This window comes from Notolabrus celidotus, chromosome 23 (assembly GCF_009762535.1).
Source record: "Notolabrus celidotus isolate fNotCel1 chromosome 23, fNotCel1.pri, whole genome shotgun sequence".
In the NCBI taxonomy this organism is placed as follows: Eukaryota; Metazoa; Chordata; class Actinopteri; order Labriformes; family Labridae; genus Notolabrus; species Notolabrus celidotus.
The window spans coordinates 18,397,680-18,417,233 of record NC_048294.1 but is presented as its reverse complement, the minus strand read 5'-3'; the positions used below and the strand labels follow the sequence as shown (position 1 = coordinate 18,417,233).

The 19,554-nt window shown below is 40.3% G+C and overlaps 2 protein-coding genes across 2 annotated transcripts in view; one reads left to right on the top strand and one right to left on the bottom strand.

Moving 5' to 3' along the window:
• Positions 1-58: 58 nt before the first annotated feature.
• si:dkey-183c6.7 (urea transporter 2) lies at positions 59-18,532 on the bottom strand. The gene is made up of 9 exons (XM_034677033.1): positions 18,509-18,532; positions 13,848-13,985; positions 12,596-12,785; positions 12,225-12,353; positions 11,133-11,322; positions 6,672-6,819; positions 1,902-2,036; positions 1,091-1,140; positions 59-753 (listed from the first exon to the last, which is right to left on the bottom strand). Exons 2-9 carry the CDS (start codon positions 13,948-13,950, stop codon positions 568-570), a joined length of 1,131 nt encoding a protein of 376 aa, XP_034532924.1. The 5' UTR covers positions 13,951-13,985; positions 18,509-18,532; the 3' UTR covers positions 59-567.
• Positions 6,714-19,554, top strand: part of LOC117807674 (carbohydrate sulfotransferase 12-like) — a 31,243-nt gene continuing 18,402 nt past the window's right edge. Inside the window, exon 1 of the mRNA XM_034677032.1 lies at positions 6,714-6,803. The gene's annotated coding sequence lies outside the window, so the exon portion shown is untranslated. The remainder of the gene's footprint in view (positions 6,804-19,554) is intronic.

Sequence of the window (19,554 nt, the reverse complement as noted above, 5' to 3'; positions counted from 1 at the left end):
ATCCACCATGAGCACCTCATAGTATTTAGTAGCGAGGAAAAACTTCCTTTAACAGGCAGAAACCTCGAGCAGAACCAGATTCATGTTAGACAGCCATCTGCCTCGACTGAGTCTGGGTTGGAAAGAGAGATCGAGGAGAATACAAATCTATGGTGTGTATTTAAGAAACTATTCTAAAATGATATAAGTGTTCTAAAATTCATATTAGAAACATACAGTGTAAACATTGTTTTTAGCCCAGACAAAATAAAAATTCTGATACAGTAGTATTTGTTTATGTGACCTCAAGTAAATGAACTTATATAGCGCTTTTCTGATCTTTCTGACCACTCAAAGGGCTTTTAACACTACCTGTCACATTCACCCATTCACACACTGATGGCAGAAACTGCAATAGTAACACAGGGAACATTAGTATTACCTAATTTCATCTGTACACATTCACAAACTGTCAATCATGTCACCAGGAGCAATTTGGGGTTCACTGTCTTGCCCAAGGAGCTGTGATTTGAACCGCCAACCCTCCGATTGATAGATGACCGACTCTACCCACTGAGCTACAGCCGCTCACAACACATCAGTCATCTCCCTTTCTGCAGTGCTCCGAGCCTCCCATTGGCTTCGGAAGTGCCAGTTGTGTTCAGGTGCCATGACTTGACCAATAGGGATGCGGTAAGCTGCTAAACTGCCAGTCAGCAGCAACATCAGCGTGACCATCAGAGTAGCTGCCCAGCTGCACGCTGGAAGACCAACCTAGAGAATTAAAGTCAAAGAGAGTTAAGTAGCGAGTAATGGGGCGCTCACACCAAATGCAAATAAAATCAGTCACGCAAATGAATTACATGTAAAGACACGATTGGGGGACAAAAAGCTGATTGGGATCCCTGGTTAAAATGCTTGTTTTTTCTTTTTACACAACCAGGTAATGTACTAAAACACTACAGTTTTTATATTGATTTAACTAAATATTCAGTCTCCCCCATTTGTGAACTTAATGTTGGTGCTGAAGTCAACTTGAGGTTAAAAATGGAAAGATATAAGGATATTCAGTGTTTCTATCAGACAAATTATGTGAAGTGCGTCTACTTACAGTTCCCAGCAGATTACTCAGAGCGATATCAACATAAGCAGAGAGGAAAGCTGTTGGAAGAGAAGAAGTGATAAGGTCAAAGATTAAACTGTATATCTCTCACACACTTGTTTTGGTAACTTTCTCCAGCTTTCTGATACAGAGCTTAGCAGCAGCTTGTTCTGCAAGCATGTCGCCATGAGCATAAACATGATATCTTCATAGAGTCATGTCATTTTTAATGCAGTGCTGGCTGGGGGTCCAAAGATTATGTCAATCCAGACATCAAAAATATAAATAATATTCCCCTCCCATAATATCATTAAAATCTAACTTAATTAACTCATAATTCAACCTAATACATCTAACTAGTTCAGAGATGTTGCACCAGGCATTTGTTTAACATTACAAAGCTTTTTGAGTGTTTTTTTTGTCTGTGTTCCAGTATTTATTTTAAATAAGTTGCTGACGTCAAATCTGAAATGAGCAAACATTTTTCAGAAAACAACAAAATATTTTCAATTTCAACATTTGATTTGTTGTCTTTACACTGTTATTTATTAAATATTAGGTTTTAAATTATTTCCAAACCATCAAAATCTACTTTAATCAACATTTTAGGATTGGGGTTGTAGAACAAGTTGGTTCGTTTAGCAGTAGAGTGTAATGATAATAACCCCTCACACAGACAGACATAAAAAATAAGAAAACAGTGAGGGCAATTCTAATAACATTTTCAAGAAATGTTAATTTTTTAACATTTACATCATGCGCATTAAACCACAGATAGCAAGTAGACATTTTAGTTTGTGTATGTGCGCTTGTGTGTCACCGCTGGCGATGGCAAAGAGGTGAGTCCTCCAGCTGAAGGTGAAGAATAGTCCACCAACAGCCATGCAGCCCAGAGCACCGTTAAACCCCGACAGACCTGAGTACAGAGAATCATGATGCACTGCCATGGATAAACCTGTTAGAGAATGAGAGAAATATTTATAAGTAAGTAATAAGTAAGTATACAATTACCAAGGATTACTGCTGTTGATGGAGAACAAAATATACAACACAGAATGATACTTGGTTGTTTAATCTGCCATATTCAAAATACGTATATATGTTTGCAGGCTTTCCAGAGGCTAGACAATTTTAGCCTGGTTTAGGGCAAGATTTGCCAACCCCAACAATTTGGGGGCACAACATGATCAAGGCTTGTTGTAACTTTTTTTGTATCCAAATAATAAGTGTGTTATCTCAATATGTCTACTTTAATTATCCCAACTGAGTCAGAGCCTTCCTGACCTGATTAATAATTCCAGGTTGGACTTCCAAAAACAGTATATCTGCCATAAGCAGTGACAGGAGCAGACTGGGAAGCGTCACCAGCCGAATAAATTAATAAAAATAAACCAAAAAATTTACTCTGTGCAGTAATAAAGGTTACACAATGGTGCCCATTTGAGTGCTTTCTTTTTCATCTGTAGATCATTTGACATCAGGCATCATTTTCAAGGCCATATCGCCCAGTCCTAAGCACAAGAAATGATCATAAAATAGTTTCCAAAAACTTTGATAGTCATTTAATACCAAGCCTTAGGGGCCGCTGTTGCTCAGTGGTGGGGCTGGTCGTCTCTCAATCAGAAGGTTGGGGTTACCTGATGGGTGCTACACATTGAGTGATGAGGATGGCTATAGCTGTGCTTTTACCTGCACTGTTAATGCCTTGCCCAGGTAAACTAGATATTTCCTTTCCTACTTGTTTGAAGATGTTTAATAATACATGCTACATATCTACATGCTAACAGGGATAGCTGGCCTAATGAACAGAAACAGAACATTCTTTACAAGCTTGGTGCTGAAGGTCAAAGACTGTTAACTCTTTAGAAACATGGATACTATGCTTCTGCCATTGATGGACTGAAAAAACAGCTTGCTCCCAAAATGAATGTGGTTATAGAACAGCACAACTTCATTTAGATCAATTGAAGTATTGTAGATGTTTAGCTAATTAAAAGGGTCAAGCTGCATACTTCCATATTACACCAGCAGAGGGCACAATTATCTTAAAATAAAAATTGTGTAAAACAACAACCTCCTGAATCGTCCCCTTGACAACATTAGTTGTCATGAAGTTTCTCAGTTGTAGTTTGAAGTCTGCCTGCTATAGAGAGCAGGCTACCAATGATTCCCCCACCTCTCCTGCAATTTCAAAGAGCAACACTATCCCCACCAGCCACTCATAAATGTGTGGAGCCATAATGTGTGTTTTTGTTGTGTTGATTATTTGTCATTATTAATTATTTTATGCTTATGGCTTAATTTTCCGCTAAGTCACGTTACAGTTACAAGCCCACTTGGTCTTTCACTTGGCTTTACCTTCCCTAACTGGAAAAAGCACATTTTGAGCATCTAACACTTAATTTCCTGAATTCTGGTGAATATTTACGTGACCATTTGTGCTAGAAATTGAATTATGAAAAAGGAAAACACAAAATTATTTTTCTATTTCTACATTATCCAGAGGGCCGTTTTTTAATGATTTATAAATTAAAGGGGAATCTAGAGGGCACTTTTGTACGTTACTGATATGTCGGGGCTGATAGGGCGCTATTTTATGTTTTATACATTTGAGGGGCATCCAGAGGGCACTTTGTACGTTTTATACATTAAGGAGCTGCCAGAAGGCGCTTTTTAAAAATCTTTTATTCATTTGAGGGGCATTTAGAGGGCCCTTTTTCTACATTTTCTATATTTCAATCCTGATGTCGACCAAACAGCCGTACCTAGATCGTTTGAAAAGTTGGATCCTGTTCTGCTTTTATTCTGACTGTGGTGTGGTTCGTTTTGACAGGTAATGTAACAAAGGTTCCTCCCCAAGCAATTCTTCTGTTGCATGATGAATTGCAGGTGAAAATGGACGACAAACTAAAGAGATTTACAGTTTTGTTTTGAGAAAAGCACAACAATAAAAAACATGATAAATTGGGATTAAGGAATGCTGTTCAGGAATGCTGCTCAACCAAGCAAACTACATCTGATGATCTTAATCTTGGAGGGTAAATCAAAAAGGTCTTAAATAACAGCCAACTTTATTCACATTACTTTTTAGTGAAAGTAGTTCAGCAAAGCAAATGCCAAACCAGAGTGATAAAGTTATTTAGAAAAAAATAGCCAGTGAGACAAGAGAAGCTATATCACTGTAGCCCACCATATTTAGAGGTACCACTGTGATAGCGCCAGCCCACTTGCTGACAAAAGAAAAATTGTACTTCCATGTAAGCATGTCTCAGCTGTGCAAACAAGCAGGTCTTGGCTTTGAAAGCAGGACACAGCTTTGTGAGCGGGAGAGCACTGAGCACAGGGAAGACAGTTAGCCTTCAGTCTGCATGTGCTCAAAATGGATTATGTCCTCACAGGCTGCAAACTGCTCTTGTGAACAGAGAAATGTTGCATGGCTGTGCTGTGTTGAAGCCAATGCGGAGGTTTTAAAAACTACAGTTTCTCAAGTGTCCGCAGAAACCTCATACAAAATTCAAAAAAGCCGATCTTTACAGCAGAAATAAACACTCTGGATAGCTAATTTCTCTATTGGCACACACTGTCTGGCTTGAATTTTTTTATAACGCGGCAGTTTGGAAGGTATTAAGGTTACGGGTTTTTCATTATAAGAGGCACAGCTGACTTGATTGACAGGCGGGAACACTGTAGCTGCTGGCGAGGAGGCTCAAAGCCCGCCTCTTTACCTCACACTAGCGTGACAGAAGTTAGGTTGAGTTCAGCATTTCCAATATGCCTCCCGCTGACGATTGGGTTCAAAGCAGCGCTTCAGAAACAGATGGTTGGAGTCATGGATACTACATCCTTTATTTATGCAGTCTATGGTGTGAATGTGTGTGAATCTGTTAATGTAATTCAAGGCAGCAGTGCAGACTTCATGGTGAAAGATGCGACACAACAATAATAATAAGAAAATTGCAAGACCAAACTCTATTGAAAAAAATTAGAATTCACAAAAGTCAATATAAAATGTTAAATTGCATGAAGCCAATTTATCTCAACTACAGGGAAATGAAGGTGTCGATATATATGTTTGTTTAAAAGAAAAGGATAAATTATGTAATGAAACATTTTATCTTTCATGAGGATGAAAAGCATGTGAGAATTGTTTGTAGAGATCCTGTGTGCTATGTTGCTTTATGCATGTTGCTGCCAAGGATTATCGGGCTGTTTCCTACAAGCTCTGTTGTCTAAATATATCAGTTTTATTATTGGGTCACATTTCTTTCAGAAAATTCACATCAGTCTGGTGATTTTATTACAGCAGTTTTCTGGCAGGCATGTGGGCTTGCTTTCTCTTTTTTTCACAGTATGACTCATAGCTTTAAACACACACACACACACACACACACACACACACACACACACTCACACACACACACACACACACACACACACACACACAAACACACGAGTATTTTAGAACACTATATTGTGTACTACAGCAGCAGACGGAAGAAGGGGGCTGTAATCTTTTGAAGTTTGAGCAGTTTTTATTCTCTCTATCTCATAAAAAGAGTTACGGAAGTAAAAGATACATAAACAGGCCAAATAGATGCCAGTAAGTATCAAATAGCATTTTGGCTGTTTTTGTTTTTTTGTTTTTTTATCAAGCATAGAATACATCAGAGCTTCTAGAATGTAATGGACTCAAAGCTCACTAGCCAGCATGAAGAGCAAGTAGAGGGGGAATAATGTGACCTGTCCTTTTTTTTAGGGAGGTAACAATCTCCTTCCCATCTACTGGCTGCTAACAATAAATCTGAGTAATAGAAACACTTGTGGGGCAGCTTGTGGGGCGCCTGTGGCTCAGTTGGTAGAGTGGGTCGGCTCTCAATTGGAAGGTTAGCAGTTTGATCCCAGCTCTGGCAGTCACATGCCGAAGTGTCCTTGGGAAAGACACTGAACCCCAAACTTCTCCTGCTGTTGTTCAGCGGCGTGTGAATGTGTATGAATGAGATTAGTTAATACTGACAGTCCCTTACTATATGGCAGCCTCTGCCATCAGTGTGTGTATGTGGTGTGAATGAGTGAATGTGATGAGCAGTGTAAAAGTGCTCTGAGTGGTCAGAAAGGCGAGACAAGCGATTTTTAAGTACAAGTCGATTTACCATTTACTGAACACTGACTGAGCTTACAAGCAATAAGTTAAACTATTGAGTTATATAGCAGCCTTAAACATGACAGATGGTAATGACTGAGGTCACTACTAAAAGAAAGCAAGCAGCATCCATCAGTCACACAAAGCATTTTTGAATAATTATTGATTTTGTCATTGGAGTGAACTGGTAGGTCACCTACATAGTTTCAAGAATTTAGTCTAGGGTCTTAATCTTTGAAAACTAGTCTTTATGCATGTAAGATAACCCTTTTCCATTGACAGTGAGACAAAAAAAAGATTGATTATTTGATTGATTTGTATTTCATTTCCTGTGACCCACTCTATTTCTAAGTCTCATCATAACTTGCCTAAACCTTATTTGAGCCCCAATTCTAACCCTAAAATCTCCCACACATACACTCACACAGATATACTGGGATTGACACTCACCAGCCAGCATTCCAACTGCTGATCCCAGCAAAGCATGGAAGGCCAGCAGGGGGGAGTAGAGTAGTATGGCTCCTAGGATAAGGAGGGAGGGCCCAACAGCTGCACAGGCAAAGATCTGGCCCACACCAAGAGGTATGCTACGCACTAACTGCATGAGGAAGATGTGAGGGAGAGATGTTTAAAAGATTTGACTCTGTTGTGTATAAAAGGTATCTCACAAAAAATAACGACAATATGAGTAACTCCTTTCCCAGTTTGAATCCGCCATTCTTTTCATCACCCACTTTAAAACACACACATGCACATACACACACGGCAGCTTTCCCAACAGTCAGAGAGAAGTGAAGAGTTACCATGGTGACGTGATTCATGCATCTGCCTGCTGCTGATTTTTACTAGTCATAAATGGTCTCCATGTTTAAAGCTTTTGCTCAACTCATCTTGCTTGCATGGTGTGTGGATGCGCGACGCTACTCGAATGTGTAGAGAGATTGTTTTACATTGCTGTGCTGGCGCAGCTTGAGCGCCATCAAGAGTGAAAGCTGAGGACATTAAATATAAATAGGACAGACGTCATCGTCGTCTCGGGAGAGAACCAGAGGGAAGATTAGGTGGGAGGATAGACAAAAATTAAGATGGTGAGAAGAAAAGGAAAAGAAAAACACCACAAATAAGATTGGAATGATGGATGACAAATAGCAAAGTGGATAGGTGAATGGGGGGATGAAATGTGTTTTAAAAGGTTAGGCATATTCATGAAGCCACATGTAGAGAGTCGGGAGGGCACAGCTGAGCAGATAAATAACAGGAGACAGGGGAGGAGAGAAGCAGAAAACAGTCAAACATTTAGATCAAGGATAGAAAAAGGAGGAGGGAATACAAAGAAAATAATGACTCAGTATTCTGACTGTACTGTCCCATGGGATATGCTGCTTGAAATTGTAATCATGTGCAAATCTTGACAATGTGACAAAAGCTAATAGTGCTGAATTCATCGCAGATTACCTAGTTTATCAGATCAGAGGCATTGTTTCTGTAATATGAAAATTAAGGTTGATCTGCTTCTAAAAATCCTACTTAGAATCACATTGAACACGACCTGGTATGACCCTAAAATACTGTATTTGAACAGTGGCAGTATTCATTTTGTTTTGTTTAGATCTGTGTGTGTCCATATATGTTTTTAGGATACATGGGAGGTCAGATGTCATCAGCACATACCATTAAACTGCACTCCTGAGTTGTGACCTTGTATACACAGATCCTAACTAGTAATCTCTTTTAACATTTGCTACTCTTGTAAGAAGATACATGTTTTCTGATTTAGATCACATAATCTGTTTGCAAGTAAGAGCATAGAGGTTAAAATTCAGTCATTCCTTGAAGCGTTAAAAAGTCAGACGGCACAGCAATCAAAAGCCAACTGGAGTGACCACCAAGAGCCTGGATTCTTGTTCCAAAGTTTCAAAAGGTTTTTCAGATGTACTTCATTAACATTCACTAGTTGATTCACTCTTTTTCTTCTTTGCAAGGTATACTGTGCAACAGCTTGCATGCTAATTAACCAGTATTCACTAGCAAAACCATTAGTTTTCTTGATGTTTGTTTTTTGTTTGTTTTTTACTTGGCTAAAAAAAACAGGTTTGTAGCAGCCACATCCCCCTTCCACTTTTCCTTCTATGAAAAATGGTGAACACAATGTTTAAATGTAGCCAACCATTTCCATCACAAACTCTGAGTACTGTAAACATTCACAGATCACACAAACATCCTTAAATAACTTGAAGTGACAGCTACATCTCCATTGAGTTTCAGTCACCACAAATGGTTGATTAAAACAGTTTATGTTGATTATCAATTCTAAACAGGAACTCTACCAGGAACTGTTGCTTAGTAACTGGTGAGTCACAAGTAGCTGAGCTGATAGATATTGTGTGTTAGTTAGTTACTCTGCTGTAGACACCAGGCTGCAACAAGGCAGGATAACAAAGGACACATTTGGCCTAGGTCCTTGAGTTTAAAAACATCTTTAACATAAACTAAGCAAATATGGTAAGGAAATTTGTGTTCGGTTGATTATTTTGTTGCTGTAAAAATGCTTCTTGGCAATATATCTTATGCCTTTGGAAAGCCATTTGTAAGGAACATGCATTTGTGAGATAAGCAGCAAAGCTGAGTATGTGGGTTGCACTCATGAAAAATTTGCCAAATCTTCTCTGCCATGCCAAACAGCTTATTCTGCTGTTGTTTTTGATAATTTTTTGAGCTTCTGGTACCCCCAGGTGCTGACAATAGGTGCCTGATTGGTAGCACCTGTGAGCATGGGCCCTGCTACAGTGGTCAGTAGGTGTTTGCTCCAAGAATCGGCAGACCACGTTTGACTCATCTGGACAGGGCCCGTGTGATAGGGCGACTTCAAGCTGGTGTTCCGCAAAACCAAGTTGCGGCATTATTTGAAGTGAGCCCTAGAACCATCTCCAAAGTGAAGGCCAAGTTCCATATAACAGGGGATGTCAGAGACAGGCCCTGTTATATGTTGGCGTCCCAAGAGGACGACACCCTGAAGACGCCATTTCCTCACCCTGTCAGTACCATAGACTGTATAAAATATGGGCGTAGTATCCGTGACGTCACCCATCTGTTTCTGAAGAGCTGTTTGAGGCAAATCGGCGTCGGCAGCCGTATTGCTGCTGTCGAGCCAGTGTGACGTAGAGAGGCAGAGTCTGAGCCCCATAGCCAACAGCTGCAGTGTTCCTGCAGTCAGCTGTGCCTCTCATTGGAAGACTCGTAATCTTAATATCTTTGAAATTGCCGTGTTAGAAAAAAATTCACCCCCCTCACGAGCCGCACAAGAAATGAGCTATCTAGACTACACTCCTCTTTTGTACCAGGCTGTAAACATGTTTATTTCTGCTGTAAAGATCAGCTTTTTCTCATTCATGTGTATGTGACTTCCGGTACTTCCGGAGCCAGCCTCAAGCAGATCCTCGATGAACTGCAGCTTTTAACACTTCCGCATTGGACTCATATTTTTAGACTGGAGGATGCCACTTGGTCAGTACCTTCGTAGGCTGTCTTCTACAGATTTGCAGTCCAGGTTTGCAGGACAATATGGCTGATGGCTTTCTGCCCAGACAATTTGGAACAGATGGCATAAAGCCAATCCCCGTTCTCAAAGGGCTGCCTGGAGGCATGCCATGACTGCCCTTCACCGTCAGGCCCATTTGCATTGGCGTCGACATCTTTTGGTGGAGGCAGTGTGATGGTGTGGGGCAGCATCTCCCTACCTTGAAAAAAGAGGCTTGTCATCATTGTAGGCAATCTCAATGCAGAGAGATATCAAGATGAGATTCTGCAACCAGTGGCAATCCCATATCTCCACAGTCTGGGATCAAACTATCCTCTGAGACGACAACGCTCGCCCCGATAGAGCTGGGGGTTTCTTGGGGACTACCTCCAGAATTTGGGACTGGAGAGGATGGAATGGCCTGCCAGCAGTCCTGACCTCAACCCCATTGAACACTTGTTGTATCAGCTTTGGGGTGCTGTTTGTGCCAGAGTGACCAACACAGCCATTTTGGCTGACAAATGCTGGATGAAGAATGGGATGCCATCCCACAGCAGTGTGTGACCAGGCTGGTGACCAGTATGGGGAGGAGGTACCAGGCTTTTGCGGCTGTCTATGGTTCTGCCACACACTCCTGTTTGTTAAATGAATAGATTGGTAAATTGACAATATGTCTTCATACTTCAACCATCCAATCCACCAAACAACACCACACAAGAGTCAATGAAAGAATAAGCTGTTTGGCATTGAAAGAGAAGATTTCGCAACATTTTTCATGGGCACAACCCACATACTCAGGTCTGCTACTCATCCCACAAATGTGTTTTCCCTTCAAAATGTGGTACAATTTAAAAGAGAAATAAACAGGCTTTCCAACGGTATAAGATATATTGCCAAGAAGCATTGTTACCACAAAGAAATAATCTACTGAACACATATTGCCTTACTTTTTGTGCTATGTTTATATTTAGTGGCATATACTTAATAGTTTCTGTTTGTGACAACCAGTGAACCTTTGCTTATCTGGCATGTTGAGTGGTCTCTTCAATTTTCCAGTGTTACTCTGAATGTCAAACTCACTGTCAAAGTTGTTGTATGGTCTAATGCTATATTTAGTGCTACTTTGGTTATAATAATACATTTTATTTATATAGCACTTTTCAGAAACTGAAAGACACTGTACAACTGTTAAAATCATTACAAGCAAGGAGCAAGAAACACAGACCAAATAAAAAGGTGAGTTTTTTAAAGAGATTTGAATGCTGAAGGGTCAGAGCAGTTTTGGACATGGGAGGGGAGTGAGTTCCAGAGGGTGGGGGCGGTTATCAAATCTCAAATATCTTTTTCTGATTTCTTTAAGCTCACACATGTACTTGTCATGCTGATTGCCTTACCTCTATAGTAATCAGATTGGTGCCATTGGGATCCAGCACCCCTGGAGGCATAGCTGGGTGGTGTGGGAAATAGGGGTTATCTGATCCAGTGCAAAGGAGGTACAGGACAATAACAATGTTGAAAGGAAACACGGAAGCAGGCAAGTCCCAGCGGTCCAACACTGGAGAAAGACCACTGTACAGAAAGACACTGGAGATGGGGTTGAGGAGTAAAAGAATGGAAGAGGGGATTATTTTTAATGATATGGACCCTTAATCCTTGTAAACAACATGACCAAAATACATCCTTGCTGCCTTGTGCACAGGCTGTTAGAGAAACTAGCTGCTCATTTCAAGGTTGTTCAATGTTCTTTTTGTGATTTTAGAAGAGCTCCCTGTGTCTCAAGGTCCATCTCTATTTTTGTGACTGCATTACATAGAAAGAACCAATTTAGAATCTTTTCACAACCAGTAAGGTTATATTTTCTTCTACTTTTTTTAATTATAGGACATCTCATTTGGCTGCTAACTTACCAACCTGCAAAGTTATGTATTAATGAAGTACTTTTGCGGAAAGGGGGCTGCCTTCTCAGCCAAATCTCAGAAGGCCCTCAGACCTGCCTACACTTCTCAAGAAATACTTGGTGGAATGTTCCAATAATACCTCTGCTGCCAACTTCTACAGGGTAATTGTCGCTGTGGTGTTAGTGGGTGTTCTCTTGTTGCTCCTAGCCTGCATATCACCTTGACTTCAGCCAGCTACCGCAGGACTCTATCATGGCACCATCTGTAAAAGCCCTTAGCCAGTGCTTACAACTAGACAGGATGTGTCACGTTAAAGAGAAAGGAGGAAGAGGACCCAAGTGCAGATTGAAATAAAAGGTTTTAATAAACAAAGTAAATATACAAAAACTAAACTCCTTGAGCCTTATCATGTCAGCATTTAATAAAGGACCTTAATGGCAGTTCTTCAGGCATGCAAGCATTTACCTCCCTGAAAAGATTTTTGATTTCCTTTTAATTATTATCAAGGCCTGCTTTCAGTGGTGAAGTAGATAATAATTGTTTTTATATAATCTGTTTACTGTACATGCAGGAGTGTATATGCCTTACCATGTCGCTGACCCAAAGCAAACAGGCAGCAGCAGCCACCAGTACCAGTCTTGAGCAGAGCTTAACACTCCCATCAACAGTGACACCAACATACCATTAAAACCATGGAGACCTCCAGATATCTCAGTACTGTAAACAAATACACACGCAGATTGAAGCAAAGGTTGTTATGGAATAGAACCCTTTGTAAACTTTAATTGTATGATCAAGTTTGTGGTGCAAATTTGACGTACAAGTAAAAAGGTTTTTTATTGACAATTATCTGTTGTGTAGTCTCAAAACTGCACAAGTATTTAAAAACAAATAAGAAGTTTGCTGTGCTTTGTAGTTATATTCATGAATGTGTTCTAAAAAAACTTGAACTTTGCCACCTGTCTTGCCCGAGGATAACAGCTGTTAGAGTAGAGACCAGTACACCCACAGTTCCCAGCAGGCCCTGCCAGGGGGAGGCCCAGAACAATGCAGCCAAGATAAACGCACCACTCAGTGGGTTGTTGGCCAGAGTCACCCTGGTCACTCCTCTCAGACACCACACCACCAGCTGCAGTACAATAAACTTGTCTGAGAACACAGAAAAACAAACAAACATATGATACAGTTTCCCTTACTATAGTTATCCCCAGAAATGTGTGGGAAATGTAATATCACTAATTAATTGTTCTCAATTGAAGAAAACTGGATTTAATAAGGCAAACTGATAGACTGACTCACGGCACCCTATACAAATTTGCCTAGCGGAAGTACCACAATTAAAGCTTCCTAAAGCCATCCAGATATCCCAACCATAGTCTGTCAGTACTGACTCCTACGGGTTATAGCCGGACAGCCTGCTGTAAAAATGTAGGAAAGGCAGTTTTTGGCGCCATAAAAATATTTCACTACGCTCAGAGACAGTACCGACCCAGTCTATGGTATGGACAGGCTAAGTTGCTATTGCTAAGTCTGTATCACTTTATGTAGCTTTTGGTATTTCCGCTGGGCGACAGTGTGAATTTGCAAATTAGCTAAATATTTGGGATTGCAGATCAAAATTTAACATCTAGATTTAACAATTATATGTATATTTACCATTTCTATTTATCATTTCTATTTCTATTTAAAATTTTAATTTAACATTTAACATTTATATTTATATTTAGCATTTATATTCACCATTTAAGATTCATATTTATATTTAAAGTTTGGATTTAAGAGTGGTTGTTACTTAAATATGTTTCTCACAACAAAATTAAATGTGAAGACGATCACAAATTTGTATGTGTGATAAAAATTGACTTCCAAAAATTCACACTACTTTTTTTTTTAACATTTTGGAGCTCAATGGGGAGAATTATTCCTGTTTTTAGTGTGCACAACTTTACAAACGGCGCCCCACAGGGAGAGGGTTGCACAAGTTAACAATTATATTTATGTTTAATTTCATGATTCGATAATTTTTCATGATTACAATGCAACAAATTTACAACCTGAAATGAAACACGTATAAAGAAAAACTTTTGTTATTAATCCCATTATGAGAAGGTTCAGTGTTGATAAACATCACCTTTTAAACTTTAAAATTCAAAAATGAAAAGATTGCATTTAAATATGTATGCATTATATGTAAAGTGAGAGTTTTCCTACCCTGCATATACTTGACCAAATGCTCCATGTCCCCAGTGCACAACAAGAGAGCTTTCAGCACACGCCGACAGAGGCTGGAGCAATTCCTGCTGGCCTCCACCATCCCTGTTTCTGTATCTATCCACCTCTGTGTAGCTGCTGGAAAACAGATAGTAATGTTGGAAAAAATCCAGCTTCCACTTCTACTTTGTTGCTCTTTTTCCCCCAATGTTTTCTCCTGCTTTTTCTCCTCTTCCTCCTCGGTCCTTTCCATTCCCACTCTCTGTTTTTTTCCCTTGCTCCCTCTTCCTGATCAGTTGGAGGGGGGATGAGATTTTATGGTGTTTACTTTGTCTGATTGCATAATACTTTAACTCCAATTACGACCAAGAAAAGGAGAGAGTTAAACAACATCACTTGTAGTTAAGGAAAGATTGATTTATTGAGCTTTTGTTTAAATTTCACAATCACCTTGTTCCTCTGTTGTCTTCCAGCTTTACAGTGACAACTCTTCAACATTTGTTTGTCCATCAGAGCTACTCATTCACTCTTTATTGCAGCAAGGGGTCAATGTTTGTCTTTACCTTATTAGAAAAGCCATTAGTCAACATTGTGTTATCTCAAGTTTTTCATTTGAAAATAAAATCGAACCAAGCTATCTCTGGAGCTTGGTCTTCTTTAAATACTGTTGACCCCAGGTAGTTTCATCTTTTACTTTTTGTTGACAACTCGTCAAAAAATCCTAGAGGAACAAATTCCTAAAGGAACACTCAGCCATTAACAGCATATTAATGCAGTGATGGCAGAGGCTCCTTTGTAAAGCACCCATCAGTATTGACGATCTCATTTTTACACTGCTGGCAGTTTGGGGTTAGGTGGCTCTGCCACCAAGCTGTAGTCTTCCCTCAGAAAGAAAAGATTGTCGTAGATGTCTTTGTGCACAAATACATGCAATTGCCTCTTTACTCACTCAAGGACAGACAGCACACTTACTGAAGGACCTGTTTCGATGATCTGCATTTGGGGACTCAAGAAGGACTTTCCTAAAGTGTTTGTATTTGTTTTTTACTACATATAATGGACCACATGTGGTGCACATCCCTCGAAAGCTCAAAGTGCAGAAAGTAAAAGCAATAATAGTATGTCATATACCAGGGAGCAGGGGCGAAAGAAGAAAGAAGGCATCTCCTTTCAAACCCCTGGTACTCACAGTTTAGGGTGAATTTAAATGTATTGATGCAGCTGTAACAAGAGGGGGGTCATGCATCATGTTGAATATTTCTGTTACTAATTGTGGTGGAAATTGAATTATGAAAAAGGAAAACACAATATATTGATATATTTCTATACTATTGATTACATAATATAATTAACATAGTATCATTACGACAACGGCATCCAAAGGGCAATTCTTTGAATTCAATCCAAGGAAAAGGAACCCAAGGGGCACTTTTTAACGATCAACTGACTGTAAGGCATCCTGAGCATATATTTCCACATAAAGTTCAATAGAAGTGCATCCAAGAGGGCCCTTTTTTACATTTCATACATTGAAGGGGCATCCAGAGGGCACTTTTTAAACATTTCATACATTGGAGAGGCATCCAAGAGGGTGCTTTTTTAACATTTCATACATTGGGGAGGCAGTAGCTCAGTCTATAGGGGCTTGGCATGGCAACTGAAGGGTCGCTGGTTCAAGTCCCAGCATGGACAAAGTTTGGCAAGTAGACTGGTGGATGGAGAGGTGCTGGTTCACTTGCCTGGGCACTGCCAAGGTGCCCTTGAGCAAGGCACTGAACCCCCAACTGCTCGGGTTGCGCTGGTTGATGGCAGCACCCTCACTCTGATATCTCTCCTAAGTGCATGTTTGTGCATAAAATCGCATGTTTATACACACTGTGTGTGAAGCATGACCAAAAAAATAACACAAGTGGAAATATTGATAAAGTACGTTTCTTCTTCTTTATCCAAGAGGGCGCTTTTTTAACATTTGATACATCGGAGGGGCATCCAGAGGGCGCTTTTTAAATATTTCCTATATTTAACATTTTCATTCGTTATCAACTGAAAGAGCACCAGCGAAGGCAATTCTGTATGTGTTACTTACTACAGTGGAGTCCAAGAGGGCACTTTAGTGCAATTTCTTTTGGACATTCGGGCAATCTGGGGTAGCCTTAAACTCTCAGTGAAAGACATTAACATTTGATGCGTTGTGAATAGTTTTCTGGTGCAGTACCAGAGGTTACATCTTTAAACTTTAGTGTAGTTCACCACATCCCCTCTTTAGTTTACCTTTACATATACATTATATTTCAAGATGATTTGATAGTTGTGTTGTATTGATCGTTATTCCCACCTCTTTCTCTTTCATGAAAGAAGTATGTACAGGCAAACTGGTAGTTTGATTTAAATGTTAATGACCTAAATAACACAATAAAACATGTTCAACACAATTTCTGCTGTTAAAGAATCACTCGGTCTAAATTGTTAATCGTTATTTCATCATTTTCAGTTGCTTTTTAAGACTCAAAATCTTGATATGAATTCCTCAATCTTAAAAGCAGTCCGTTTTTGAGTTTGTGTCAGCTGTTTGATCCAAGGCTGTGAAAACAGCAGATTCCAGTGGATCTTGACAGGGAGTGTCGAATGCTTTTCCCCTAAGGGCTGCATACTTGATCAGAATTTCATCTTTTTTTCCCTGACTTGCAGCTTTATGACTGACTTGGGGGAAGTGAGTTTGGCAGCGAGTGAGTGAGTGTATGTATGTATGTATGTATGTACTGTACAGCAGATACACTGTACATGAAGCCACTGCTGGACATTGACCGCACGAATGAATGAAGGTATGGACAAACAGATCCACTCAGTCATGAGTGGTTTACCAGTGAGTAAAAGGAAGCTAACTGGGAAAAGCAACAGCAAAAGGTTACCATTATACACAACTGAAGCAGAAAATGCACTCAGGACGGCCAGAGGACAGGGGCAAATGTCCTTCCTTCTTCCTAGACTACTAGAACTTCAGGGACGAAATAACATAATACAATGACATACTGTTCAAAGAGGACAAAATCATAATACGCTCTGGCCTGGGAAGCAGCATGTAAGAGCACATCTGCAACATACATGGTTTAAGAAGAGCAGGCAACAAGCAAGACACATCCTCTTCTGGTATCAGGACTGACATAATTGGTGAGTGCTCCTGAGTGAGTACATCTAATGAGAACTTGCTCTGACTTTTTTCCCATTCCGACAACCACCGAAGTGGTTAGCGAAGGATATAAACTTATCATGGAACATACCCAAGTCAAGTCATATGTCATCAGATCATATATATACTAGAAACAATATTCTCCACATGGCTCACTACTATTGTAGAAAGATGGAGACTTTATTTGCCAGAAACAAAGTCCCAGATTGTCTTACCTCTGAAAATGGATCTCAATACAGCTCACAGGACTTCAAAGCTTGTGCAGCTTCAAGGGACCGGAGCATGTTGCATCTAGCCTTTATTACCCTAAAAGTAATGGACTGGCCGAAAGAGCTGTGAGAACTGCTTAATCCATACAGGACAAAGCTCAAGCCCTCGGAGCTTATCCCTACTTGTCCCAGCTGGAACCTAAGAGAACACCAGTTGACAGGTTTAAGGACCTGTTTACACGGACATTTTTTCAATAGAAAACAGTGAACTATTGTTGCATTTTGGCTTTTCATTTACACACAAACAGCCTTTTGGGACAATGAAAACCCACATTTTTGAAAACAGGTTCCAGATTTGGATTTTTTGAAATCCCCTTCTGCTGCCATATAAGGGAACGATCTGCGAATCCTCTGAAAAAAGTGACGTCCCAGCCCCATTCGTATATAAGTATTATGTCCCCAATCAAATGACAGCAGCTCAAACAGGGCTTCATTCTGCGATGGTATACTGGCTGCAGCGCTTCATGTTCGGTGGTCTGCCACCTATATCTGTCACTGGAGTCCTACAGTTTACGCTGGCTTGGAGGGTTCACCGTTGCGCTCTTTCAGTGGTTGGTTCTTTCTCTCCTGTGCCTCACTACTTCGTTATTAAAATCTCATTCCTGCCACATCCCACACCTGCTGCCTGTTAGGTTGATTGCAGCCTTAGGATCGCGACTGTGTACTTCAGTCAGTGGGAATAAATCATTGTATATGATGAATATCATTATAAAACATCACAAACAGGTAATCATAAAATTACTAAAAACAAACAATAACATTAAACACATGCAATGGAAAGGAAAACGAAACATACAGATCCCAGAACACAATTTTAGGAATGATCTGTGATCAATCTTTGGAAATGTCAACAATCAATTAGCGATTAGTCATTAAAAAAACATTGATGTTTCTTATGAAAACAATACTAAATGCATTTTACCCCCTTACATCATTCTTTCCAAAGGAACACAATGAATATAAGCAGACGATGTTGAACAGCAACGGAACATCTAAATGCGTACAAAATATTAACAAGCTAAATATCAACACACAGTCATATGAAGTGAAGGCTCAGACTACATCATGTGGATTTACTGCAACAAGAGAACTGAACAGACAAATATTTCCGACTCACAGTGTCCAGTTTTCTACCTACTCGCTCTTATTGGAAAAAAAAAGTCCTCTGCTCAGGGCCAGAAGGGTACGAGCCTTGCTTCACATACCTTTTGACGGTTTGAATATCTGGGTCGGACTGTTGCTCCAGCACCCACTCGTTATGCACCAAGGGGGCATGCTCTTGTCCTACTAGTGCTGTTGGTTGGCCGCAGGCAACCTGGAGAATCCATCTGCATTTGTGTTCTGTATAAACAGTGAACTTTGTGCCAGTCAAGTAGTCTTTGAATGTTTCTGTTATTGCCCATTTTAATGCTAGCAACTCCAACTGGAAAGAGGTGTCGTTGGGTTGAAGGCTCTGACTCGAAAAAGCAATCATTCACTCCTTACCTTCCTGGACTTGGCCCAATACTGCTCCCAACCCTTGATGGACCTGCGAGATCTGCGACAAGGGCTATAGCCTCTGTATATGGGGCACGCTTAGATCGCTAGGCCAATGGCGCCCACCAGAGAGATTTATTGAGCTGCTGCTACAGCTCCTGGCTCCTCAAGTGCTTCAACCAGTCCATAGGTGGTATGGTCACCCTCTGGGGACAGGCTGGCCACACATAGCCCAGGAATCCATCTTCTGAGGTCACCATGGACAAACTTTGTTGCCCTCAATTTCCAAATGCATAAGGACATAGCTGAGGCAGGAGATTCGACGGCCACTGGCAGCCTTTAGCTTCAGCTTTGAGGGAGGCAGTCATACAGCATACTCTGGGAAGTGCTTGGCAAAAACACTAAGCTGCATTAAGGTGGTTTGTGAGCCAGTGTCTAACAGTCCTGTAATTTTAACACCATCCATTACATCCTCAACATGTGGGCATTGCCCAATTAAATCTGAATTTGGCCTCTGAATCTCATTTGCTTAACTCCACTGCCTAGGCCTTGTGGTGGGGGGCATTAGTTTAGAGGAGGTGCAGGCTGACCACTGTCTTTACAAAACCAAGCAGTTTGACTAACTTGTTGACAATGGCTGTTTTTGAAATGCCTGCTCCAAACTACCTACGAATGTAGTATGCAGTGCGTACTGCATACTGCGTTTGAATGTAGTATGTAGTATGACTGTTCTGTTGGATCTGTTTTGTAGTATGCTGGGTCAGGCTTCACTGTA

Coding starts and splice junctions, on each gene's coding strand:
- si:dkey-183c6.7 (XM_034677033.1), bottom strand. CDS start 13,950: ATGGTGGAGGCCAGCAGGAATTGCTCCAGCCTCTGTCGGCGTGTGCTG. Junction 2,037..6,671: donor AGCAGTTGGAATGCTGGCTG/GTGAGTGTCAAT, acceptor ATTCTCTAACAG/GTTTATCCATGGCAGTGCAT. Junction 754..1,090: donor TGAGTAATCTGCTGGGAACT/GTAAGTAGACGC, acceptor TTAATTCTCTAG/GTTGGTCTTCCAGCGTGCAG.